Below are 25,182 nucleotides of genomic sequence, written 5' to 3'. Positions count from 1 at the left end.
CATATGAAGTCGCCTGGAGCGGCTCCATAGAGTGTTATAAACCTCGATGGGTTGTTGAAAACGTGAATTGTCGCTCCTGAGTCAAGTATAGCTGAGTTACGTAGCTCGTACGTAGAGGGTTGCGTGTGAAATGCGCTGTGGGCTTTGCCTCTACACCTTCCATATAGTCAGGCTTCCATATTGCTGCTTAGCTTGAGCTTTCGAATGCGTTCCGCAAGCTCTTCATCGTTATTAATCCGGTCTTCGACGAGCCTATGCGTTGGTTCGTGACGTGCAAGTCGCTCAGGGCGTAGATCTTCAAAGACTATCCAGCACTTTGAAAGTGGATGGAGGCCGAGGCATGCAGGACAGAGCTTTTCGTCCTCAGTCTCCGTCTTTGCGAGTGCTCTCTTTCGAGACCCATCTCTCATAGGCGTTGCGCGAGATAGACCTGCGTTTCGAGGAGCTCCTTGTGTGTCTCGTTGCGCTCGTCGTCCGAGGTTACGCTTTATAGGAGTAATGGCCTCCTGCTCTGAGTCTTGGGTAGTAGCGCCATCTGCGTCGCCTAATATCGTTGGTCCAAAGGCTCCACGGCCGCTCTTAGCGCGTGGGTTGGCGTTCTTGATAGTTCGGAGGAACTCTCTTGTCTTCTCAATGACATCACCTACAGTGAGGGTGCCCTCTTTCGCCTTATCAGATGCGTTCGTATGGTATGAGAAGATCCAGTTATCGATATAGCTATTGCTAAGCGCATCGACATAATCCGGGAACCACTGGTCAGCTTCTCTGGCTTGTGGAAGGCTACTCGCCTGTGCCTCACAGATCGCTCGCTCCCATTTTGTGAGCCAGTCTTCTACATCGCGCTTTGTAGCTAGCTTCTTGCGGGCTGGGAGTTGGAGGACTGCACTATATTCGGCTTTTGCAGTAGCTTTTCGTTCGCTATCGCTGGATCCTACGCGCTTCTGAAGCTCATAGATCCACTCGTCAAGGTTCTTATCAGCTGTACAGCAGTGTCGTAGGAGTTCTGGGTCAGCTGTATCCCTGATCCAGTCTTGTAGGGCGCGGATGCTCTTCATACGAGCTTCGTAACGCTTGATTCGAAACGTGTAATCAGCTTGTCGATCACGATATAGCTCGCGGTTGGCTCGCGAGAGCTCTGCGAGGTTTTCAGCACGCGCGACTGCAGCGTCGTTGTCTGGATCTAGGATGACCGCTGCAGAGTTTGCTCCACCCCCGGACGGATGGTCAGAGATCTCTGGAGCGTCTGGAGCTGTCATGAGTGCGTCGAGACGGCTCTGGAACGCGCCGGGCATAGCCTGAATGTGTTCTGCTGGATTGATGTGCTTCCAGAGATCGTAGGACTTTGCTTTTGACTGCAGCTGATCGAACCAGAGGATCCAGTCGCGCGTTGAGCGTAGCTCGATCGTCTTTATAGTTGCTGTCGTCATATTGATAGAAAAGAGTATATAAGAAGATAAATAGGCTTCTGACTAGATTCGCGGATTCAGACTGTTAATTGTCAGATTAGAGGTAGTAAAAGAATAGTGAGGTATTGTCTTGTTCTTGTGTGTGTTCAATAATAAAAGATCTTCTACTATTTATGTCCAGAGTGAGGGCTTTTACCCTTATCCATAGAGTTTGGCATAACCATAGAAAACTCTTCTCAGCTCCTCTCAAGGTCGCATAGTGGCGGACACCTTTCATAGTGACTGACACCTCTCAAGGTTATCATGGCCAATTTGACACATACTATATACAAGTCTAATTCCGAACATGTTCCTTTGTACCTTGGGTCGATCTGGATCATTCTGATCCAGAATGATCGTTCGGCCCCCAAGTCGTGTTGGATCATATTGATCCAATATGATCGTTATCTTATCGTCACGTGACTTGGACCATAGTTCTTCCGTTTACCGAGTGAGTCCCTGTTGTTCCCGTGATCCTGCAGTACAAATGTCCTGTCCTAGCCGCCCGACGCCCGAGTGGGTCGGTTAACTGTTATCCATGCATAACGGGTCGTAACAGTAGATAAGACTAGTATTCTGGAAGGCCTTGAATCAAACTACCTCGTTCTTAGGTTATTAGAAACTTATTTTATTTGAAAGAAGCAACCTGGATCCCGATCGTAGATATCTCTTGTTGAATGTATCTCTGTGACTGGCTAGGTATTGCCTCCACTTGTTATATACAGGGGAAGAAATTTCCAGCGATCTGAAGCTACATGAATTCTGAAGGTTTAAAGCCATAGAAAATGGGTGGACTTTAGACGCTACTGCTTTGGAATGGTTCCTAAAGGTCTTTACACTATCTACCCAGCCAGCAGACTCCTCAGAGGCCAGATTGTTAATTCTGGATGGTTATAGAAGCTATGAGACTACTTCTTTTAAGCATCTCTGCTTTAGGAATAAGATACACTCGCTCTTGTTACCTGCGTATACATCACATGTCCTTCAGCATCTGGACCTGTCCGTTTTTGACCCCCTTGGCAGCGCATAAGAAGGAGCTTGGAATACGTGCTGAGTGGGATGCTGGCACAGCTGTGGGCAAGAGGAACTTCATTATTTGTGATAGCAAGGCACGCACGGCATGAGAAGCAAGAATATCGTTCGAGGCTGGAAAAGGACTTGATTATGGCCTGTCAGTATGGCTAGATCCCTCACGAGCCCTCGGCAACTCTGGAAGACATCGATCCCCGCCAACAGGCTAACCAGGGGGGATATCAGCTGCTCTAACCATGCTACCGTCTATTCTCTCTATTCCATAACCTATATTGATTCGTTATTTGGCGCCGCCCCCTACCTCGGCGCTAATCTAACCTGCATGGAGAAGAGTTGGAGCCAGCACCGATGATGAAGCCTGATATAAGCTAGTTTGAGTTTGCTGGTTAAAATCCCTTGACGACGACGAGATATGTTCATAACGGCTGATTGACCATGAATAATTTCCACAGCCAACATCCCACGTGCCATTCTTAGCCATTGCATTTCCTTCGCCTCCTGTGTGGCCACCTGTTCATGTAAGTCGATGTAAAAACCCTTGAACCATAATAACATGTTTCTCAACTTACAAGGGCTAGATGCTACGTCTTGGAAGGCTTCAAGACATGTTCTAAGGCATGTGTTGGAATTGAAAGGTTCTTGGGGTGCCCACTCCAATCTGACTTCGTAGTTTTCATAGATTCCCGGAGTGACTGGTGGGCTGCGTTGATTGACCGTCGTTTTCCTGATGCCTTCCATATCCACATACCATACCAGAGGCACCAAGTCATTCTCCGTTTTGCCGTTACAGAAATTCGATACCACATTGTATTTTGGACCATAAAACGCGTCCCATTGGACACCGCTCCCATGGTCCATCTCGCAGCGGGGGCTTGCGCTTGCCGTGGTATCCCTCAGCATCGCTGTTTTGGTAGATGATTGGAGATGGCTAAACACGCCTTGTACACCTAATAAGGTATAAAGGGCAAAAGAGTGTACGAAGGAACACCTCAACCACGCCATATTGAGGTTTATAGTGATTATAGACTTGAAATCTAGATCAGAACTCTTGTGTTAGGATGGCCTCTTTGATATAAATGAGGGAATTTAGCAGGTCATTGTTTAAGATTTATATAGTTTAACTGCTGATAGCGCGCTATATGATCCTTATTGCGAAGTATAATAACGCCTGGGAAAGTAACGAGATATGTTAGTCATTACTTATATGGAATAACCTTTTTTAGCCACTAATGCTTCTTTTTAGTAAAGCCCTCAGTCTTATGTCTGACGTTATTTGCTAAAGCCTTTCTTATTCTTTTTTTCTTTTTAAATTCTGTTACCTAACTAGGCAGATTTAGATATTAAGAGTGAAACTCGTAGAGCTATAGTACTAGTAGTACTAATTTTAGCAGAAGAAGCGCAAGGATAGGAGGGCACTCAACCTGAAGAATTTTCAGGTTAGCCAGACCAGCGATTTAGAGTTTCCAACGGTATTAGTAGTCGAGGACGGTGGCGGCTGCGGCCATTACGACCAAGCCGCTCAATGATTTATTTAACGATTAACTTAATAACGTAGTTAATGAGCGAGTGAAATACCTTAACATTTTCTAAGGAGCTGTAGAGAGGCTATACTTTTACTTTATGGTGTTATCATGGCCTAAAACACGAACGCACGTACTAGCCGGCGCGTTTGGTATTGAATTTACTGCCTAAGATTGCTAAACTGGCAAGCCTACGAAGGGTTGGTCTCGGGTTCTTCATCATCGTCGTTGTCGTTATCTTCAGTCGCGTGCGCGGACTCGCAAGCGTCAGCGGGGCACCAAGCCCGGGAGCAGGCAAAAGCGCACAGCTTCTCATCATTGAGGTTGCCGACCGGCTTGCCACTGACTCCCTTCACCTGTGGAGGCGGCTCGATCAAGGTGCCCTCCTCCGTACAGTGGCAGGCGTGAATGGGGCAGAATCCAAACTTACAAGCGTACGAACACAGACCCGCCAAGCTCTCATGTCCCACGCGGCCTGTGCCGGCTCGGCAGGCCGGCGGGAGGAACTCTGAGAGGTTCGACACGACCATGGGCTCTAAGGTAGGCGAGCAGTACTGTTCCGGGCAGTATCCCAGGTTGCAGGCCGACGAGCAAAGCTCCATGTAGTATTTGCTCCTCCCTCTAGCCGGGAGGCTGTCGACCTCGAGCGCGGTCGGCTTCTTGTTCGGGACACCGACGGCAGTGCACACGCAGGACGACACTGGGCAGTAGTCGTACTTGCAGTTGAACTCACAGAGCTCTGTGAAGCCCTCGGCGCCGGTTCCTTCGATGCAACCCTGTTCGCCACGAGGCCGCGGGGTCGTGATGGAGACGGGTCCAGGGACGAGGGCGCTCCCGACCCAGGGGTTCCAGTTGGTGTGTCCGTTGTTGCAGCTCGAGGCGCCGATTGCGGTGCCATCTATTCTCGCAATGACCTGGGATCCCCGTGCTAGTTGAACGGTCACGTTGCCGCCTGAGCTATTGAATGAGAAGCTGCCGTGGTAAACGCCGACGTCACCGTCCGGAATCGAGGACCACCCCGGGCTGAAGGTCTGGCCCCCTAGCGTCACGGTTACTTGAGCTGTCGCCCCGAGAATGGCTGAGAAGAAGATCTTGTCTTGCATGACAGCCTCAGGGGCAAACTCCATCTGAAGTTGGCTCGCTGTGTTGCCGACAGTACCTCCGTCGGAGCATGCGCTGGCTGGGCTTGTGCGGTACCAGGTAACGATTCCTTCCTGGGTGATTGTAGCCCTTCCGGTCTTGTAGAAATCGATCCAGAAAGGTAAAGTGAGACGCCAGCCGTCATGGGGCCTATTGTTGGCGTAGTTGAACGGAGCTTTGCCGACATCAAACGCCTTCAATGCATGATTGTACACGGGAGCAATGTAGTGTGATTCTGCGTAGTCGTTCCATGAGATGATCTGTACATACCTAATGCGATCACGTTAGCATTTGTTGTGACTTGGGGGCTTGATCACCTACTCAGGTAGGTTGTATATAACCTGGATCCACCGGTTATGCCACATATCATCGCCGCGCCAGAGCCAGTTCTTGTTGTATCCCGGCATGTTCGTGTAAAACCATGGTGACACGGGCATCATGTAAGGCTTATTAACGAGAGGCCCAATATAAGAGGCGTCATTGTAGGTATCTATATCTCGAGGGCCCCAGGGCCAGGCTGCCCAGTTGAACAGACCGTCAGCCACGCCATCGCCAAGAGCCAGCGCAGTCTCGGCGCCTCTGGACGACCAGTCTGGGATGAAGAAACAGCTGACTTCTTTCTTAATATCGATCCAGTCTTTGGCGTTCCCGGGGCCTTCAAAGGTAGAGACCAAAGGCTTCCCGTCACCATGCTTGAAGTACTCAGCAGTAGACCCGAACTTCTTTAAGTAGCCAATGACGATATCTTTAGGCCAGGGTCCGCGACCAGCATAATCGAAGGAGAACAAGAGCTTGAAGCCTTCCGCCTTGGCGGAGCTAAAGGCCCGCTCGAGGGAAGGCTCATTCACAGCGTCGCCGTTGGCCATGTTGAGCACGAACGCGTCGATATGCGCCTCTTTAGCAAGCTGTATGTCTGACCGCCAAAGTTCGTCAGTGTACTCGGCGGTGTTGCCCACCTATACACACAGGTCACCGAAGGGTCTCTCAAAGAGTGGACAATCTTAGTCAAGGTGCACTAACCATAAAATGGGCAAACACAGACGCAGCCTGGACGTGGCACGTGCCGGCAAAGGCGGCGAGAAGCAGGTTCAACCTCATAACAATAACAAGAATTGAAAAGACATCAAAAGCAAATGATGTAGTCGTAGAGGCCCTGGGTAGAAAAGGCTGTTGGCATCTTCTGACTACTTATACGCCAAATTTCCTCTGATGTCGTAAGGACCGCCCTCGCTAAGCGGCACCGGAGGGCGGCATGAAATAGAGCCGGGCAGTCGAAATCTATTAATCGGATACAACAAGCCAAACAAAGCTTCATAGTTGAGGTACCGCTCGTCCTTTCAAAATGGTGCAGTTCAGATAAGAGGCACAGGTTTTTTGGTGCCTGCAGATCCTCCTAGACCTTCTTTCCGAGAGAGTAAGACCAGAAGATGTGGATCACACGGTTGAATCATGAAGGTGACGAGAAGTTATTATAACTATAGCATAAATCAACTTTGGTCTCCTCCATGCTCTATATATCTCTAATGCTTTAAATGAATCACGCTGAAGAAGATTACTAGAGAAACAAGTGCCTAACTATGGAGCTAAGTATGTATACAAACCCTAACCCACGCCGTTCCACCCGACGGATATGATAGATGAAATATATTATCTGCGTTTATGATGACTAACTATATATATTTCTTTTGATCATCTTTTAACCTAAGTATTAAGGACGCTTTATTGTTACGTGCGCGGCGATTGGTCACTGCGGGCGCCTAGCTATAGATTGCAGAACAGGGAGCAATGACGACTCCGTTATTACTAAAGGTTTCGCTTGTGACGCAATTGGTTGCCCTGACCTGCTTGTAACATTTATATGTCATTATACGTTTAGAACTTTTCATTCTCCCCGCGTCTTCTTAAGCAAGATTTAAAACTTATAAAATATAACAATACATTAATACGTGGTAGTAGCGTGGTTGGCAACAGCTTTAGGTTTTGGTGGCTAAGCATGTAAGGAAATGTAGGAGCCGGGAAGGTTTATGGCCTCCTATTCAAGGCTCAAGTTATACTCGATATCTCAAGGGATTCGATCAAGAACTGCTAAAGCGCATGGGGCTGGTACACCGGGCGTGTCGTGGGAAGGCTGCATAGGTGACTTAGTCTGCCATCAACAGTGATGATGACGACCAGCACGGGGCATCGATCACGGATGCTATGCCTCAACTGTATTACGTGGACTATACTGAGAGGTGTGCTTATTTTAGGTCTCGCTTTTTGTTATCCGCTTAATTGTAAACTGAGATGTAGATGAGAGTAGCAGACTCAGATTGCATCCTAAAGTGGATACGCTGCCTCGCGCTTATCACATCGTAGTATTGCTCTTTGGAAATGTAAAAGCCGCCTCGAGGTCCTAAATCGTTACCAAGCCATAGCTAGAAGATGTGTTAAGAGAAAGAATTTGGCCTGGGCCAATACGTAACCCGGACGGTTGCGATTCACCCTGGCCGTGACATGTAAAACAAAGAATGTCGCAATGATGGAAGAGGTGTCAGGTATATGTGGGGCTGAGCAGTTAGGTCAATCATAACATAACATAACCGTAACGGTGAAGATAACCAACGAGATTGGCAGTATAAGCGTGATATCTGTTGCTCTATAAAACTACTCACGACATCGAAAGAAGCAGGCAGCTAACGATCTCCTTTGAGAAACATCCTGAAGTCTCAAACATAAGCTGCAAGCGATTATGGCAAGTCAGACGACGGGCACCGGTCCTGGTAAAAAGCCGTGGTACGGAGGCGAGCCGTGGTACGGAGGCGGGCAGCGCACGGCACAACCTCATCCGCAACATCAGCAACAGCAACATCAGCAACAACAACATCAGCAACGGCAATATCAGCAACAGCAATATCATCAAAGATTTCTTAAGGACCTACGTAGTCTGTTGGATGGTCAGTCAATACAGATCGCCCAGGTAACGGTGGGGTCGATGACGCAATGTCTGCAGAAAGCCATTAACGATGATGGTTTCATGAGGGATTTTGGAGCACGTATTGCAGGCCCAAAACGCAAGGGCGGTCTTCTCGACAAGCAAGGACGAACGACACACACTACACCGGATTTGGACAGCCTGGAAAAACTTAAGGCCGTGGAGGAGATGATAGAACGGCAGAGTGGGCAGGCGAAATCCATGTTGAAGGCGATGGAGAACGTAGGAGTGCAAGTAGCCTTACTGTGTCAAAAAATGGATGGCATGGAGGCTGTTATGACGGGACTAGCGGAGTGTTTAGCTGCTAAAGTAAATGATGGGAGGAAAGGGAAAGGGAAAACGCCAGCCACCAGAAGGTCGAATCGAATTGCAAAGCGACAAAGCAAAAAAGGAATAAACCAAGTCGCCTGACGGCGGTGCATGGCCTGTTGTTATTTTTGGCGTTTATGAATTAGGCTTGTTGACACAACAAGGCGGCAAATGCAATTAAGCGCGTCAACCAGGCGATCTCGTAGCTCGTATCACTTTTATGTGGAACTTCCTTGGCAAGCGTTATGATAACGTTGCGCCTGGTCCAGCGCTCCATATTATTAGCGCAGCCGGTCTTTGTGGATGCCCGCCTGCTTGTGGTATCCATGTTGGCGCGGAAAGGGATCCGGTTGGTAACACACCGGCGTTAACAAGGCGACAAGGGCGATGAGGGTGACACGGCTAACGTCCGGGGTCAGAACATTAACGTCCCCACGAGTAGAGGTCTATTCCCCGGCCAGATTATCTCTTGATTGCCCCTGCTATCATTTGGCGCTAAGTTCGCAGAGGCGAAACCAGCGACCGAGATAGCTCTAACCGGGCGCGCGTTGAGGAAGCGGGTGAAAACACAGCTGGCCGGTGCAATGATCTCGGCGGAGAGCGCGAGCCGGTTGAATGAGCTTGTAGATTGGTGGCGGGGCAAGGCGCTGATTTCGATTTTCACCTCGGCGACCTTTACGCAGGAGACGTTTCAATTCCACACCCTTTGCTCCAAGACGGCGGCACTAAGCCCCTGCACCAACAAGACGAGTTTGAGTAACATGCCAAATGCGCCACGTGAGCGATGTAACCCTACAGTTGCTGCTTGTCGACAGCAGCAACTTCCCCGACACAGGCACAGAAGAGTTTCATGGGTAGCCATCGCCCGAATCATGTATTGGTCGAGACTGATATCACAACACGAGCAGATTATTGGCGGTGCGGAAGTCGTTGATGGAATTCATCCCGTCGACTCTGGGAGGCTAACGACAGGCGAAAAGCCCATTCGCTACGCGGCTGGAATCAGCATCTTCGGGGTTGTCCTGCTGGTCCGGTTCTCGGCTTGACCGGGCTGTGCGCTGGACCGCGGCCGGGCGGGCGGGCCCTCCAACGTTCAGCGCCCGCGACCGTTTGTCTACTTGTCTAAACAGCCACTCGCTTAAGTAAAGCTGGGCTCTTGGGTCTTACCATAGTAGGTCTTTTTAGCCGATCTACTGATTTTGTTCCTAGTAACCCTGAGTCATGAGTGGTGACCCTAGACCAGTAGTTCCCCAATCTCGCGTAGGACCCCCCTGTACAACACTTTAGTTGACAATAGAAACATACAAATGGCGCAACTGTTACGGCCAACGGCCAAGCAACACAATATAACCGCATCCCCACCGTTCGCTCTCGATTTGGAACCCCCCGATGATCGTGAGCCCAGATCGGCCGTCCAGATCATGTCGTCGCTTGGTTCAGCTGGGTGTCGGCTCAGCGGGGTCTAGCACCGTCGCATATGTCTGTGATTCCGACCATCGGGATGCGTACTTTCAATGGGTCCAAAGAGGCATTCGCCGTGCAGATGGTCGGGATCACGTGAGAGACTCAGCCGATGACATGGACGGCTGCAAGAACAATTCCAAGACGTCTCGTGCTGGTAATGGTTTTGCTTAAGCCTCACGAACTCATTGTCAAATACAGTGACCATGACCACAAGTGCAAGACTTACCATCTCGGCGGCCATTTCCCCTTCGCCACCTCTAGCCATCAGCGATCACTATGCCGCTCGTCGTCACCAACAGCACAATGACGCGCCCGCCACCTGCTTGTTCGCCCCCTGGTCACCAATTCCCGACACAGTGGTTCGCGATATCACCATCCCTACCCAGGCCACAACCAACGAGTATGGTGTTGCCCATCCCGTTCCGCACTAAGTCCCAACACGAATGTGGTTGACAGAAATCAGGGGCGATTCAGGAAGCAATTGGTGTTCCAGGAAGTCCGGATTCTCGGGCGTCGTAGTCAATGTTTCGCGAATGTGCAACGCACATATAACTAAGGCGTCCTGGAGCCCAACAAGGAGGTCATCGTAACAAGCTGTGTTGGTTTGGGGCTTAAGGGCGGTCTTCAATCATGATGGTCTATTCCCCGATGGATCAGCAATCCCTTGTGCCGGTGTGTCGAGGTACATCGCTTTTGAGTGGGCGGGCAGATTCATTCGTCGGTTCACCTCAGTCATACCCTTCTGCCTCGCAGGCGCTGCCTTTCTCAGATCAGCACGGCACTACCTACCAAAGAGACTTTCTCCCCTACTATGAAGCACCAGTCCATATCTCCCCATCACCAAACCTCAACTGCGACGACGGCGATCCCAGTCAGACAGGAGAGGGAATTCTCGACCCGGCCTTGGTCAAAAAACTTCAACTTGACGTCGGCGAACAGTTCATCATCGAACATCGCCTACTAGGAGAAGACTGGGATACGATTGCTTATGGCTTCCAACAGCGCTTCGGCGTTTCTCGGTCGTCGTCGACGTCTGCTTTGGCGATGAGGTTAAGTCGATTGAAGGCGAAACACCCCGAAATCCGCTTGTTGTTCGAGGGTGCGTCCTCAAAGGCGAGGAGGCGGAAAGGCCAGGGGCACCATCGGAAGACGGGGCCGCAAGGCAGGAACACACCGGCAGAAGAGACGATAACGGCGAGACGCGAGGATTGTTCGGAGCTGCAAGGGATGAACAAACCGGCAGAAGAGACAATAACGGCGGAACGCGAGGATTGGTCACAACAAGTGCGATCGGAAATTCCCTGGAGCAGACCAAGAAAGACTGTCGATGGAGGCACGAAACATCGCTCAACCCAGGGCAAAGCCGCTGCGGCTGCAGATGTATTACTTACTTTCCTAGGCCAGCCAGAACTGCGAGACTCAACAGCCCCAAAGGACTATAGCGCGCTTATTAGGGTCAGGAGTCGTCTAAGGGAGTAGGCAGATGCTAGTTAAGTGTAATTCTGTAGCATATAATATGAAGAGTCTAAAATCTGGAATTAAGCAGAAATCTATCTCGTTCTCTACTGGTGCTTTTAGTATCCAGCACAGTGCTGGCTGTGTCTAGCCCACAGGTCCAAGCGGCATTGTGGCGTCTGGCCCAGTCGCCGTGTGAGAGTGATATTCTGGCCACGGCACGATCTGTCTATTCGTGAGACTAACCCATGATTGGTCTGTGTTACATAGCTCATCCTTACTCCATCAATACAACAACGTCCTTGGTCGTCACCTGCTTACTTTAACCCGCACACGGCGAACAACGCTGGAAAATCCACAGCCCCTAAGTGGATTTGCTGTGCCACCATTCAGACGCCTTGCTAGGGGCATTACTGAAGCATTGCCGTCATTCAATCCGCTTTTTCATTCTTTTTAGTTCTTTCTAGGGCTGGCATATCCTTGCTACGGTCGGCTCTCATGACGAGCGAGAAAGGCATTGTTAAGAGCGGTGGATAAAACACACCCCATTACTGACGTCCCTAATCAAGAGGCTGGGATTAAATCACCGAGGTGTTCCGTTGTCCATTTGTCGCTCCCTGGCCCGGGTTGCTGGCTCGGGGCATTGCACTATGAAAAGGCCGGGAAAGATGGGTGCTATTGATTGAACTTGGCGTACTCTTGAGTCCACAAGGAGTTTTATTTCAAGATAGGGATGAAGGCGTAAGGTGTTTGAAGTTTCTCTCCTTATAAAACTTATTTAATTAGATTCTTTCTAATAGATAAATCGATGAAACCTTTCGGGAAAATATACCGCTTAAACTCGCTCTCGTTTGGTCCATCATATAGAGCGTTCATTCTAGCTACGTCTTTTGACTGCGATCTAGCCTTTAAGACTCTCCGCCTCGTCAGTCTTTGCTTGTTCGTAAACTGTTTTGAGGGTCCGGGCGGCATGCTAGTGTATGGCAACCTGGGCGATAAAGGGTCGTTATGATGAGTTTCTTTCAACTAGAGGAAGTCGTTAATGGGCTACTCTAACAGTGGTCTCAGCAGCACTATAGCGAACTTTTAACGTCAAATACAAGCCACTATCACTAGATAGGAGTTAAAGCGTATTGTATTGTGATGGCAAAATAAATGTGTGTACTTACCTATGTGAGATAAATTAGCGCTTCTATTATAAGGTTAGGTATAGTAGACGCTTAAAGAAAGTGAAAGTAATGTTTTAGCGCGTATGAGGCAGACACTGAAGTAAGGTAAATATGTGGTGCGACTATTATCTAAGTTGAGTATAATTAACTCATTTGATGTATAACTGTGGGTTATTTGTTTTCTCGCGTCACTTTTAGGATGTTATAACTAGGTGTTACGACCCGTTAGGCACAACACGTTGGAACAACCCCGCCTGGGATCTCGGCGGCTAACGCGGAACATATGTAAGCAGTGACACAGGTGTAACCAGAAACCATCGGGAAAGGAAGAACTATGGTACAGGTCACGTGACTTCGGGAACAGTACGGACACAAGATAAGGATGGATATGTTGGATATGAGCTATCCTAGCTATCCATGGATATGTTGGATATGAGCTATCCCAGCTATCCAGCATCGTAAGGAACTGTTCGGAACCTGTATATAGTATGACCCTGAGCCTGGCTCATGGTCAGACCTCCATAGCTCTTCAGCAATCAACTTAGTATTCATCCTCAGGATACTCTCAGCTTACCTTCACTGCGAATTACTTGTTGAGTCTAAGACTGATCACCTTAGCCTCTGAAGATCTGATCTACTGTTAGCCTACGACCTATGACCCAGACCACGACCAAGTGTACTGTTATTACGTCTCAATCTCCAGCTTCTGTTAGCAGACCCTACTGTCGGATAGCTGACCGTAACACTAGGAAACATAAAGGTGATGTAAGGGGCTGGCCCCTAGGCTTGTTCAACGTAGAGGTGCCGTCGATTGACTATTCTAAGCTGAAGAAGGAGGAAAGGACTTTACAGGGATAGGCGCCTAGCAGCAGTGATGCAGACCGGGGCTAGGCGGTGTGCTACAGCAGAATAGTGGATCCGGCGGAGCCGGATCTCGGTAGCTGCTCCGGCAAAGCCGGAGATCTCGGCCGGGCTCTAGCCCGTTACAGGTGACAACTTAATATGAAACGTAAATTGAAGGTGTATAATAGATTTGTCACAAAACTATGCTTCTATGCCCACTCCGAGCTTTTAGAAGTCTCACAGACTTGAATTATAACTAAGATAGCCCGTAGAATTTAAGAAGGAATAGCTACATTAAGTTGACTACAGTACCAGAACACAACTAAAATGGCTTGTAAGCTTGTTACGGATAGCTCAATCCATCTGCCATGATAGAACGTTGCATCGACTTCTGTTGTTGACTGAGATCGCTTAAGGGAAACGGCTCTGACCTTGAAACCAGCACTTCGCGCTGAATCCGGATGGCCCCGTGCGGTACTCTGGACGCTCCTTGAGACGACCTGCTGTGAGCCTTTGGTTTTGATATCCAGCCACAGTTTAGAGGCCGAAGTGTGGCAATGCACCCAGCGACAATACCAATTGATGGTTCCACGAGGGACAAGAGCGCAACGTCACTAAAGGCAACATAGGTCAGCATATTGCGTAAAACACGGCTCCTTGTAAGAATCACTCACACCGTCTGGTAGAGGAAATCTGCTGATATCTCCAGGACCTTTAAATAAGGAATTCTGACAATCATGATCATACCTGCCCTGTAATTTTTTTCGTTATCAGCGCTAACTCCTTATTTCATGTATAGGAGCGAACGTACACCACACCCACACCAAAAAAGAAGATAAGCGGCAGCTTCTCCGCCCGCGGCTTCTGCAGCTTCCACAGCATCTGGAGCGGAAGGATGCCGATGACCCAATCGCTAACGGCAGCAATGACACTGTGGACGATTGTTGCATTGGGCACCAGGCTGGCCGGGCGGCAACTTCCCGAAGTACCCTCGAACTGGGCCCAGTAGTACCTGGGCGGATTGCACTGGAATACAATGATAAGTAGATAAACGGTGGATGAGGTCCATACCACCGCTATAGTCGCCCGAAGTATGGCCCTGGGCAGACCGTACTTGAACACGCGCAGCATGAATAGACATATAGACGTCCGGATTATAGCCGAAATGAAGGCGAAGAGGATCTCGCATGTGTACCAAACTTGCAAGGCAATTACGATGCTGGCCGAGTCTAGGTCGGAGGTATGCCTGCCTATGCCGCCCTGGACAATGCCGATGAGTGCCGCAGCAGCGTATGCGGAGTAGAGCATCTACATTAGTCAACGTCAGTTGCGCCGCTGATCAGATGTAGATACTCACAGTTGACAGATACATGACACCGTCGTCGATCGTGTGGTCACGGGTAAGAGCACACTTGACATATGCTCGTAGGCCCGTCGCAACCCAGGTCGCGACAACGCAGACAGACTGGATCACTATGAGCTCAGGCCCTCGACTTTGCACCGCAGGCATGGTATTGCTGTGGCTAGGCAAGTAAGAGGGAGACAATCCATCGAAGGACTGCTGGAGTGATGGGCGGTCTTCGGGATTGAAATAGCAGAGATCGGGTAGACATTTGCAGACTACCCCTTGTTATGTTCGCTAACGGCTGCAATATATTTGGTTATCCATTCGGTTTATTGCGTGGCTTGCGCTTTGTGCAGCTCTTACATCTACCTAAACAGCGGTAAAATATATGTATTGAAATTACCTCTGACCCATGCTAGTATATGTTTGGTTACATCTACTATAGGCGTGCGTTCATTATGCTAACGGCCTATATAGTTAGAATGGGTAGCAAAGTTTGTAATAGTCCTAGATAGCATCCTTTAGAAAGGTCAAAGTTAGGGCCATCTCGATGAAACCATGTTTTGCTACAAATTTATGATACCCACCGATATCAATAACACTCTTAAATTGAGTTGTATAGTCTTACATATACATAGCGACAAGTTAGGATACTGCCTCATCATGAAAGCCAACGTTGTGGCCTGCCAACAGCAAAAGTAGCCCTCGAAGGGGCACGCCTACGCTTTGCGACACGCCTACAGAAGGTTGACCAACAGCACCCTTTAGTCCCTAGGCTTTCACAGCCAGGGCGGCAGCAAACAAGTCTACAAAGAACAGCAGCCCTCCTACCTAGGTGCCCAAGGCCGTTACTCCTACAGCCACAGCACCTCTCAGGACTACAAGACCCTACAGCTGGGCGAAGCAAGGAGAAAGCAGCTAAAGCGTTTCAAGACTGGCTTAAGACTGTGCCAGGTAACCATACGATCATCTACTCAGACGGCTCTAAAGGCCCTAACGGGGCTACGGGTTTCGGCTTTGTCATCTACCGCAGTAGTCGACGGATAGCCCAAGGCTGCGGCTGCCTCGGCATTGCGGAAGTGTTCGACGGCGAGGCAGAGGGGGCGAGGGCAGGGCTCCGAAGGGCCCTCCTTACTTCCCAAGGCCAGCCTATACATATCTGCATCGACAACACCAGCGTTATTCAGGGGATCCGAGGTAGGGCCCCAGAATCCTCAGAAGCTGCCTTCCTAGAGATCCAGGCAGCAGCCAGGATACACGAAATACAAACCCACTGGTCCCCAGGGCACCAAGGGACAAAAGGAAACGAAGAGGCTGACAGCCTAGCTAAGGAGGGCACAACGCTACCAGTCCCCAGAGGCCTACTAGCTACCCTAGCAGGGATCAAGCGGCTTGCTCAAGAGCGCAAACGACACCAGTATAGGAAATGGTGGAGGCAAGAGGCGGCCCCTCGCTATATGCAACTAGGGCTCAAGGCTACCCTTGCCTGCCCCCCTGAACTAGCCTTACCACGGGCAATCCTACATCATCTCCTGGCAGCCCGATCAGGCCATGGGGACTTCGAACAGCACCACCAACGCTTCAACCATACAGAAGCATTGCTTACCTGCTCTTGCGGGGAGGCTAAGGAAGTAGACCATCTGGTCTACTGCCGAAAGACCTTAGTGAGGAGGCAACAGTGGCCTACCCTCTACCCTTATGGTCGCCAGGAACCTATAGGACCTATAGGATCTCTTGAGCGCTACTTCAAGGGGCTAATCACTGACTATGAAGGCTTCCAGGCCTTCGTTAGTATGACGAACTTCTTCCAGAAGATCTGCCCGCAGTACTGAGAGATAGGCCATAACCTATACTCCGAACAAAAGTCTACCTCGTAGGGGAGACCAGACTACTATAACGGAACTAGGGCACCAGTGGGAACTAGGGATGGATAGAACACGTAGTGACTACTGAGTACGACTTGGAGGACGTTATGGGACGGCTTGTACTGTAGAGTATATATAGCTGAAGCTGACGGCCCTCCACGCCACATATCCTTCGGGAGGTCGGCCGCAAGGGCGGCTGCGCCCTTGCCGCCTTGGCGTTAAATATAAAAAAAACAAACAAACAAACAAACGAAAGCCAACGTTGACCGCAGACAGTCTTCAAGTGTGTCAGAAAGCCCGCGATCTCGTTTCTCTACTGCGTCCACGCCAAGAGGTGACGTCAGTGGGTGTGGATTGCTGGTAGGCCTTTATTTGCCGAAGCTGGAGTTGTGAACGGTTTGGGTTACGCCGGGTTATGGCGGGTTAACATCCGGTTACGCAGGAACTCCACATAGTAATCTCCAAATATGCGCTCAAGTGGATCGCAAAGTTACTATGGTATGGCACCATATCTCCGCTCTTTGTCACATCCAATTAACGCCGAGACAGGCGGGGATAGGAGAGGGCTAATACCCACGCGTTTGCATCATGGCGTAACAGACGTAACAGACCCACTTGCGTTAAATTCAACTACATCTGTTTCTGTCGCCTAACGAACACGCTTCAACTCACAACCCCAGTTGCGGCACCCATTAAGGTGGTTGGAGAGAAGCATCTGTGGCATTGCATGAACAAAATCAGCCAGAAAGTCCGTGTGTTTCGACTTGGTCTGGCAAAATTTGACCAGCTCTCCAGCTGGCGCAACTATCCCTGGTCTCGGCTGCACACCGCAAACCAGAGTACCTACAATGACGCAATCTGACAGATATATGCCGTAATAGTGATAAACCTAATTTAATGGAGTGTACAGTCACTCGACAAATGTCTGCAAGTGGCTAAGCATAACACCCGAAGCCTTAGCAAGGGATGGCACCGCTGTTTCTGTAAGGAGACTTGGTGTGTATTTAAGTATGTCTACCTTGGTTGGAAACCATACCCCCATGGCAGAACTACTCGTTGCAGGCGCTGTATCCTTACTGATTTCGTTGCTGGTCAACATTCCGAATCACGTCCGCCTTCGACGGCGAAATGTCTTGGTTACCTCTACAGTGAGGGCCATGTCCGACTGGCACCAGACAGTCGCCAACATGAGTGCCCAGTTGCACTCAGTCAAGCCGTCTCATCGCATCACAAGGCGCCGAAATGAAGGCATCTCTCCTAGGAGAAAGCTGCCGCCGCGGAAATGCAGGCGCCGCTGATCTACGGGCTAGGGACCATTGGACGGACGAAGATCTAGAGTGGCAATCGAAGAAACGGGATGTTGCGCGCGCCCAGCGGTTTAGGTCTCTGGTCTATGGGTTACCTTGCTACATATAAATTTCTTGGTCTTCATGGTTTTTAATCACCTAATGTAGCATATTGCTGTCTCTGTGTGTCGCAACTATGAATTGGCTTAGTCACAATATTTCCAATCCATCACTTATGCTATCACGTGTGAATAGGATAGAACAGAAAACCATGATGGGTGTTGCACACCTATGGTGCTAATCTAGCGCGCTCATTGACGCTCAACAACCTGCTGTTGGTCCTTTAAGCAATGCTTCAGGATCCAAGGGTGCGATTGCATATCTCGCAGTAAAATCCTTTCGCTTGGTTTGATTGCTAGTAGCTGATACTAGGGAGTATTGATATAGTATATGTCATCAGAAAGTTAGACTTACTTTTTTCAGTAAGTCCTGGGCTTCCGGACTGAGGAATGTCGGAATAGCTAAGTGAATGTCACATAGTGCTGTTGGGCCCATCCTTCGGATACGGTCGATATCGAGCCGTGGCGCCTCTCCAATACCAAGAAGAAGCTCGTACATAAGAATGCCTAGGCTCCAAATGTCCACTCCTTCATCATAGTACCCACCATGCATATGAACCGCAAACATTTCAGGGGCCAAGTATGCGGGCGTGCCGCAAAGGGTGTTTCTACGCTTACCATATACAGTACATCCAAAATCCGCAATCTTGATCTCGTTATGTAAGCCGATGAGAATGTTTTCCGGCTTGATGTCCCTATGAATGATGTGCTTCCGATGAAGGTAGTCCACGGCAAAGGCCATTTGCGCCATGTACTGTGCACACTCGTCCTCGTCGAATGGACCGTTGCTTTGTATGTGGTCGTATAGATCTCCTTTATAGGTGTATTCTAAGACTAAGTAGACGTTCTGAGAGTCATGGAAGTGGCCATACAGACGTAAGACACTAGGATGACGCAGACTCTGTTGGCATTCGATTTCATAGAAAGCCCTTTCCTCTGCTTGGAGCACGTATAAGGCCTTCTTAGAGAGGATTTTTAATGCGCAAATAAAGCCGGTTGACTTTTCTCGGGCGATGTAGACCCTACCGAATTTCCCTTCTCCAAGTAGACGTTGGATGCTAAACATCTTTCTGTGGAGAGGCTTAGATTGCAGGGGGTAGGCCATAGTTATCTAGCATAAGTATGTTATTACCTTATAGGGGATAGGGTATAGAATTATCCCGCTTGGTAATAAGTAGACCAACAGCAAACATGGAATAGCCTGAGATAGAACTCAAAGAGTACCTATCTCTTTTCATATAGTAAGTTTCTTAGTAAACTTATAGTTTAATAGAATTATAATAATAATAGTTAGTACTTAATGCTATAGAATACTAACGTTACCTAAATATATTACTTAGTAGCAAAACTGATAACGTTGTTGATAAGCGAGCGAAACCGACAAGTGAGTGAAACACAAAACCGCAACTACAATACTCTACTAAGAAAAACACAGCATAAACATAAGTAAATCAGATAAAACTACTTAGAATCCTATTCTTCAGACATTTCTTCAGTGAATTGACAAGTTCGCGCATTATGACCAGTATTCCCACAAACACCACATCGCCGTTGGCCCGTCTCAGTCCTTACCCGACGACCACTACTCCGACGTGTTTCCTCCTCGATCTGAGTTGTCGCCTCTCTCTGCGACTGAATGTCCTCTGCCTCAGCTATAGTAAGCCTTTCTCCCTGTCTGAGACGTGTTTTCTTAGCCCTCCTGCGTCGGCTAAGTAGGTTATTCTCCTCTCGAAGGATCTGGACCTCAGACCTCAATAAGGCAATCTGGTGCATAAATCCACGCGCCCCCTTAGATAGATGCTCTACAGCTTCAATAATTGAAGTTGGTGAGCTATTCTGATGGCGGGAGATTCTCCTCTTAATGAGTTCAGACTGAGAAGATGCTTCCGTTGGGTTGTTTGGCGTCTGAGAAGTCCACGCGGGGGTGTTGTTGGGAGGGATCCTGGGGGTGTTGGTGTGTGTAGCTTCACATCAAGCTTCGAAAGTACCCTTTCTGCACTTAGAGGGACAAGCCCAGCCCCTCTAAAACCTCCCTGGATGTTTTTGACCGTGAGGGCTTGCGTGAAGGCGTCGCGAAATGCAGGGAAGAAATCTTCCTTTGTAATATGGGTATTACCCCGGCGCATTTTATCCTCAATCTGTCGACCGTACGCCTTCTTTAAGGGCCCAAAACACCCAACGTCTAAGCGGTGAAGCAGATGAGACGAATGGGCCGGCATACAGAGTGTAATGATGTTGTTTTCCTTGCAATATATCTTGAAGTCGGCTGCATAGTGACTTTTATGACTATCGACGATGAGGAGGCGATATCTGCTACTCGCATGCGGTTGTGTATGCCGATCAAAGTGCTGGAGCCAATATAGGCCTCTCTAGTTTATTGTCCATCCGTTTTCAGACGTTGCGATGACCCAGTCGCGTAGGAGGCCGGTTTCTGTATACCAGGCGGAAAGGTGATATTGGCGTGCAACGATGATGTACGGTGGAACGCTGTAGCTCGACGATTTGATGGCCTGAATGACCCTAACCCATTATGCATCAATTTCATGTTTGAAAGCCTTTCGGCACTCGTGACGACCATCCCGGATGCAATCTAACCCATCGTAAACCCAGTCTTATCAAAGTTGTAGATTTCTAAGTCCTTAATGCCGTATTGAGCGATGGTGTTCGCCACCCACGCGTTGATTGCGTCTAGATCTTTGTATTGGGCCCTCTTATAGTCGTACTTCCGAAAAAAGCGCGTCTAGAGGTGTGGTTGTTGCTTGACAAAGTTGGAAGCCTAACGCTTCCCAATTGGGGGCTCGTCACGGTCAGCAAGCAGTCAATTGGCCATTTCTTCTATACTACTACTCTGGGGAGGAAATGATTGGGAATATAGGTCCATAATGTACTCAACCAGCTTCTATTCTTTAAGTGCCGTTAGATTCCGTGAGTTTGGCATGGTGTCGCGTCGTGATATAGCGCCCTTCACTCGGCAGCTTAAAGTTGCGTGACTAACTGAGTACATCTTAGCTGCCCGAGCGCTGAGATTTAGGGTGTTTCAATTAGCTTCAAGAGCCAGCTGCAATTTGGCTTCATTATTTAGTCTTAACATATTGTGTTGTGGAAGAAAAGTGTTCAACCGCGTAGAGAGGGCGTCATTGCGGTTTTGTGTCTCATAGCTTATCAACCGCGTTATAGCAATTTGTTTGAGAATTAGTAAACTAATATAGTGATATAGATTCGATATAGTTGAAACTCCTTCATTAGACATGCCAATAATTTAGTGGCCCGAATCTAATTGTGCGAGATGACTAATAAGATATATTATCTTCCTATTTAATCCGTTTTGTGTTCATTGGGTCGCGAGAGCTCTGAAGATAATTGACTTTCCTGCGTGCTGTTTTCAGTGTCTCGTCTCCATACCTCGTTAAACCACATATTAAGGGCATTCGAAAAGCTTTGAAGAGCGCGTTGTGTGACCTGTAACTGCACAGCATCGGTGAAATACTTCATCAACGGCTGTGCCAAGGCGGATCTCACCGCCACCAAGCTAGAGCCTTCCCACGCCGCCATAATCACGGCTACAAAAGCCCAGAACTTAAACAAGGGAAGCACGTAGCGTATCACACAGTCTGCAATGCTCAACAGTATGATTACGGACAATATAATGAGCAGAGAACGCACAGCCATTTTACTTAACAGAGACAGTTGATTCCCACGCCTTTAAGTACTTACCTGCAACTTTCGCTTTATAGGGCGAAGCACCTACAGCCTCAGCCAAGCAAAGACGAGCAGTATTAATTGGTCAAGAAAGGTTTGCGTATTGTTTGGTCAGCGGTACTATGATGTAATTAGTAGTAGGTAGACTGTGTTGACTCGCGCGGATGATGAAGATTAAGGAGATATAACGCTTGTATTTAAATGTCGCAACTATAGAGCGTATCCAATTTACGTTCTATTATGTGTCTTACCTGTTTATAAATACCGTCAATGCCGTCACTAGGGAGTTACATATGGTATTGACAAAGAGTATTGAGTCAGCGATACCAATACTCTTATGAGTAGAAAAGTAGGAGGCCTCTTTTTGACTTGTATATACTGTCTGAAGAGAGCTCAACTTTGACTTGCTGTCGGATCGTTATCGTTGTTGCGCCAAAAGGATGTCTTCTCTTGATCTCGAGATTGCTGGTTTGATCGTGTCGCTTAATGAAGACTCAAAAGCTGCACTTCCCAGCCTTCGTGAATCTTTAGAAAGATCAAAAGACGTCCTACTGCTTTGTATGGGCTCCAATACAGAACCAGAACTTGCCCATATTGCTCTAAAGGAAGTGCAGGCCTTATCTCGCTGGCTAGCCGATGTCAGAGCCCTGCAGCTCTCTTCCTCAATTGCGGAAGGTCCCCATGCCACGTCAAGGACATATGTCGACCATCAAGACGAGCTTCTACAGATATGGGGTATTGAACTGTATGAAGGCATTGTAGGAGTTGCCGCAATTTTGGATGTGCCTATAGAAACCAACGACTGGGAGATAGTGTCTCGGCGACCTTGCATGGTATCAGCTCACAAGCGGCATAGAAACTCTGCAGTGAGCGACGTGGGCATTCTCAGAACCGAGGTTGAGAGTGACTACGTTGAACTTTGGGATTGCGACGGAAGCTTAGGTCGATTTGAGCCTCTGTATGGCCAGTGGTACCGTTGATGAGGAGATCCATGCTGTTTGGTTGAATAGTAATGACTTATTGTTACTAAATGGGGCGAAAAGACAAACTAGTCATTCATTAACATCTAAACTACTTATATGAGAGTTTAAGTACGTGGAATAGCAACACGTAGTGTTTTCTAAATTGTATTATTTCACTCTATTTTTAATTGCCCTAAAATCTTAGCAGCACCGCGGCGTGTCTTTATATATATGCGCACTACAGCCAGATCGAACGGATTAATCGAGCACAACTCGTCGGCTGAGAATGGAACCCAACTCTATTACGAGGCTGGGGTCCGGCTCCTATGGCATTGTTTACAAGGTGAAGGGTCAGCCTGTCGCGCGGAAACATATGCCTCTTTCGGGATCCGGCGGGCTATCGCCGGAGAGTCTCAGGGAAATCGGCTGCCTCCGACGAATCCGGAATTATCCTCCTGAAGCCCGCAAAAACTGCATCCATCTCCTCGCCGTCCAGTACACCCAAAACGAGCTTATTATAGACTTGCCGTTCGTAAGAGAAACCCTGAGACAGCGTCTACAGCGTTCCTCGCCTGGCTTCTCCCTTGTGGTTTCGTATTCCGATCAGATTCTGCTGGGTCTACGCTTTCTACACGACATTGGGATCGTCCACCGCGATCTTAAGCCCGACAACATCTTGGTTTCTGAGGGCGACTGCGTGAAGATCTGCGACTTTGGTCTGTCTTACTGCGCTAGTGGCTCTGAGCCGAGAACTCCACTGGTAAGTCTATAGACCCTCCTACAGTTAGTCCCTCGTGGTGCTTTCTCACAGTGTAACACCTTGGTAGGTATGCACGTTATACTACCGGGCTCCAGAACTATTGGTGGCAGATGCGTTTGAATCGCAGGATAACAGCATTCGGTACGGCTCAGAAATTGACCTTTGGTCTGCTGGCTGCATTATCCGGGAACTAGTGGTTCGTCAAGGCGAGGAGTTTCGCCCAGCCAGGTCGTGCTGGCCCCCTCGCAACAATTCCAATCGCCTGCTATGTGCTATTATGAGGTATGTGTCAGGGAATCTTGATATAAGGCCTTAGATCTAACAGGGGAAAGAAAGTTCCAGTTTCCATGTGTTGACGGCCACGCAGTGGACCGCAATACAGCCGTACAATTTTGTGTTACGGATACAGAAATGCCGGAGGCCTTTACTCCACTTCCTTTGTCCAGTCCGCTTCTTGCTATAACTAGGGTTTGTTTTCTTATTTCACTATTGAGGCGGTTGCTGACTTGGCGCAGCGCCTCCTAATTCCCAGACCTCAATCTCGCTGGACGGCTCGAACGGCCGAAGAAGTGCTGGAGTTGTATTACAAGCCACTCCTGCACCCCACTAGCCAAAAACACGGTGGATCTGAAGCATATCATCCGGAGCTGCTAAATGAGTGAGAGCTTTCTGGCGATTCATGCCCTGATTCACTTCAGAATAGCCACTGAGTGACACTGGGGTGCAGGCGGGAGTTCTTTTCTGGGTGAGCGGTCGGATGAAGAGACGACGGACGTTGCCTTTCAAGTCCCGCGTGTCGTTCACACGGCAACCAACCCAATGTAGGCCCCGGGGAGACAGAGCGACGGATCATAACTCAGCTTTGGACTAGAGGTGTGGACTGCGGCCCGTTGTGCGGCATTCTCGTGCCCCTATCAACAACCAACAACTACAGAGGAGACAGGATTTATGGATGAACCCCGAGCGGCACGAGCTCTAATAACCTCATGATCAGTCTAGGATCGCGGCTCACTGTTTCCCATTAATTGGAATAAACCTAGAGAATCTAGCCTCATTGCGACCTTCACGAAATGGGGCACATGGTCTCATGCGGTAGCGATATGAGAGACATTCCGAGTCATTCCATGAATTCATTTCTCGTGATCACCTTGAGTTGGATGTACAGGCGGCGGCCTTTACTTGTCTTAGTAGAACTAAAGTGGTTAGGTCAGTAGCTGTTAGACTTCGTAATGGGAAAATGCGGCATGTTATACTCCGCCGCTGCTGAACGAATGAAATTCCCTAGTCCATACTGTCGCCTTCTGAACGCTCTTATGTCATCGCACCCGCTGCACACCTTACGGAAACGTATGGTCGTTCCGGGTGCGTGCGATGGTCACTGCCAAGCAGCACCTTTCACCTGACAGGGGAATCAGTCAGCGTATTCAGAACTTAAGGCCGCCTTCCGCGTTGAGGCACTTTTAATTTTCCCATAGTCACATCTCGTTCACATTTGTTCTTGCGTACTACGTTGGCGTGTCTGGATTCTATCAAGCAAGCAGCCTTTCTAGAAGCGTCCCACGTACAGAGGCAATCGACATGGACTTTCCCATACCCAAAATCCGCCTGTCCAGATACTCGTCGTTATTCTCCGGGTCGCAACCTGGATCTTGGCGGGCAAAACACAAGAAGCCAGAAACATCACATATTGGGAACAACAACGAGACAGATGTTGTCAAGTTGCCTTTACCGGCCCTACCATACATCCCGGAGAAGGATGGCATCGTCTCATTTATAGAGAAATGGCAGTTGTGCG

General features: G+C 48.9%; 7 protein-coding genes across 7 annotated transcripts; 3 read left to right on the top strand and 4 right to left on the bottom strand.

The window, feature by feature from the left end:
- Positions 1 to 167: 167 nt before the first annotated feature.
- On the bottom strand, positions 168 to 1,427 carry CGGC5_v017109 (uncharacterized protein; the record flags this gene model as incomplete). The annotated part of the gene is made up of 1 exon (XM_066153762.1): positions 168 to 1,427. The coding sequence occupies one exon, from the start codon at positions 1,425 to 1,427 to the stop codon at positions 168 to 170; it is 1,260 nt and encodes a 419-aa protein (XP_066006856.1).
- Positions 1,428 to 2,790: 1,363 nt separating this feature from the next.
- Positions 2,791 to 3,377, bottom strand: CGGC5_v017108 (uncharacterized protein; the record flags this gene model as incomplete). Its single annotated transcript, XM_066153761.1, has 2 exons — positions 2,791 to 2,987; positions 3,047 to 3,377. 2 exons carry the CDS (start codon positions 3,375 to 3,377, stop codon positions 2,791 to 2,793), a joined length of 528 nt encoding a protein of 175 aa, XP_066006787.1.
- An 811-nt stretch (positions 3,378 to 4,188) lies between these two features.
- On the bottom strand, positions 4,189 to 6,235 carry Mutanase-7 (Mutanase; the record flags this gene model as incomplete). Its single annotated transcript, XM_032028227.2, has 3 exons — positions 4,189 to 5,407; positions 5,459 to 6,093; positions 6,158 to 6,235. 3 exons carry the CDS (start codon positions 6,233 to 6,235, stop codon positions 4,189 to 4,191), a joined length of 1,932 nt encoding a protein of 643 aa, XP_031875476.2.
- Positions 6,236 to 7,868: 1,633 nt separating this feature from the next.
- On the top strand, positions 7,869 to 8,412 carry CGGC5_v017106 (uncharacterized protein; the record flags this gene model as incomplete). The annotated part of the gene is made up of 4 exons (XM_066153760.1): positions 7,869 to 7,930; positions 7,977 to 8,073; positions 8,130 to 8,333; positions 8,401 to 8,412. The coding sequence occupies 4 exons, from the start codon at positions 7,869 to 7,871 to the stop codon at positions 8,410 to 8,412; spliced, it is 375 nt and encodes a 124-aa protein (XP_066006851.1).
- Positions 8,413 to 10,087: 1,675 nt separating this feature from the next.
- CGGC5_v017105 (uncharacterized protein) lies at positions 10,088 to 10,474 on the top strand (the record flags this gene model as incomplete). Its single annotated transcript, XM_066153759.1, has 2 exons — positions 10,088 to 10,284; positions 10,341 to 10,440. The coding sequence occupies 2 exons, from the start codon at positions 10,088 to 10,090 to the stop codon at positions 10,438 to 10,440; spliced, it is 297 nt and encodes a 98-aa protein (XP_066006852.1).
- Positions 10,475 to 13,626: 3,152 nt separating this feature from the next.
- On the bottom strand, positions 13,627 to 14,861 carry CGGC5_v017104 (uncharacterized protein; the record flags this gene model as incomplete). The annotated part of the gene is made up of 8 exons (XM_066153758.1): positions 13,627 to 13,682; positions 13,783 to 13,862; positions 13,915 to 13,965; positions 14,026 to 14,103; positions 14,163 to 14,233; positions 14,341 to 14,377; positions 14,466 to 14,659; positions 14,709 to 14,861. 8 exons carry the CDS (start codon positions 14,859 to 14,861, stop codon positions 13,627 to 13,629), a joined length of 720 nt encoding a protein of 239 aa, XP_066006785.1.
- An 8,052-nt stretch (positions 14,862 to 22,913) lies between these two features.
- Positions 22,914 to 24,136, top strand: cdk2 (Cyclin-dependent kinase 2; the record flags this gene model as incomplete). The annotated part of the gene is made up of 5 exons (XM_066153757.1): positions 22,914 to 23,387; positions 23,455 to 23,669; positions 23,720 to 23,855; positions 23,903 to 24,045; positions 24,115 to 24,136. The coding sequence occupies 5 exons, from the start codon at positions 22,914 to 22,916 to the stop codon at positions 24,134 to 24,136; spliced, it is 990 nt and encodes a 329-aa protein (XP_066006853.1).
- Between the last annotated feature and the right edge of the window lie 1,046 nt (positions 24,137 to 25,182).

This window comes from Colletotrichum fructicola, assembly GCF_000319635.2.
Source record: "Colletotrichum fructicola Nara gc5 chromosome Unknown KSG_Nara_v1_contig11, whole genome shotgun sequence".
NCBI classification, from domain to species: domain Eukaryota; kingdom Fungi; phylum Ascomycota; class Sordariomycetes; order Glomerellales; family Glomerellaceae; genus Colletotrichum; species Colletotrichum fructicola.
Note: the sequence above shows the minus strand (reverse complement) of the source record. Positions and strands in the feature narration are given on the sequence as shown.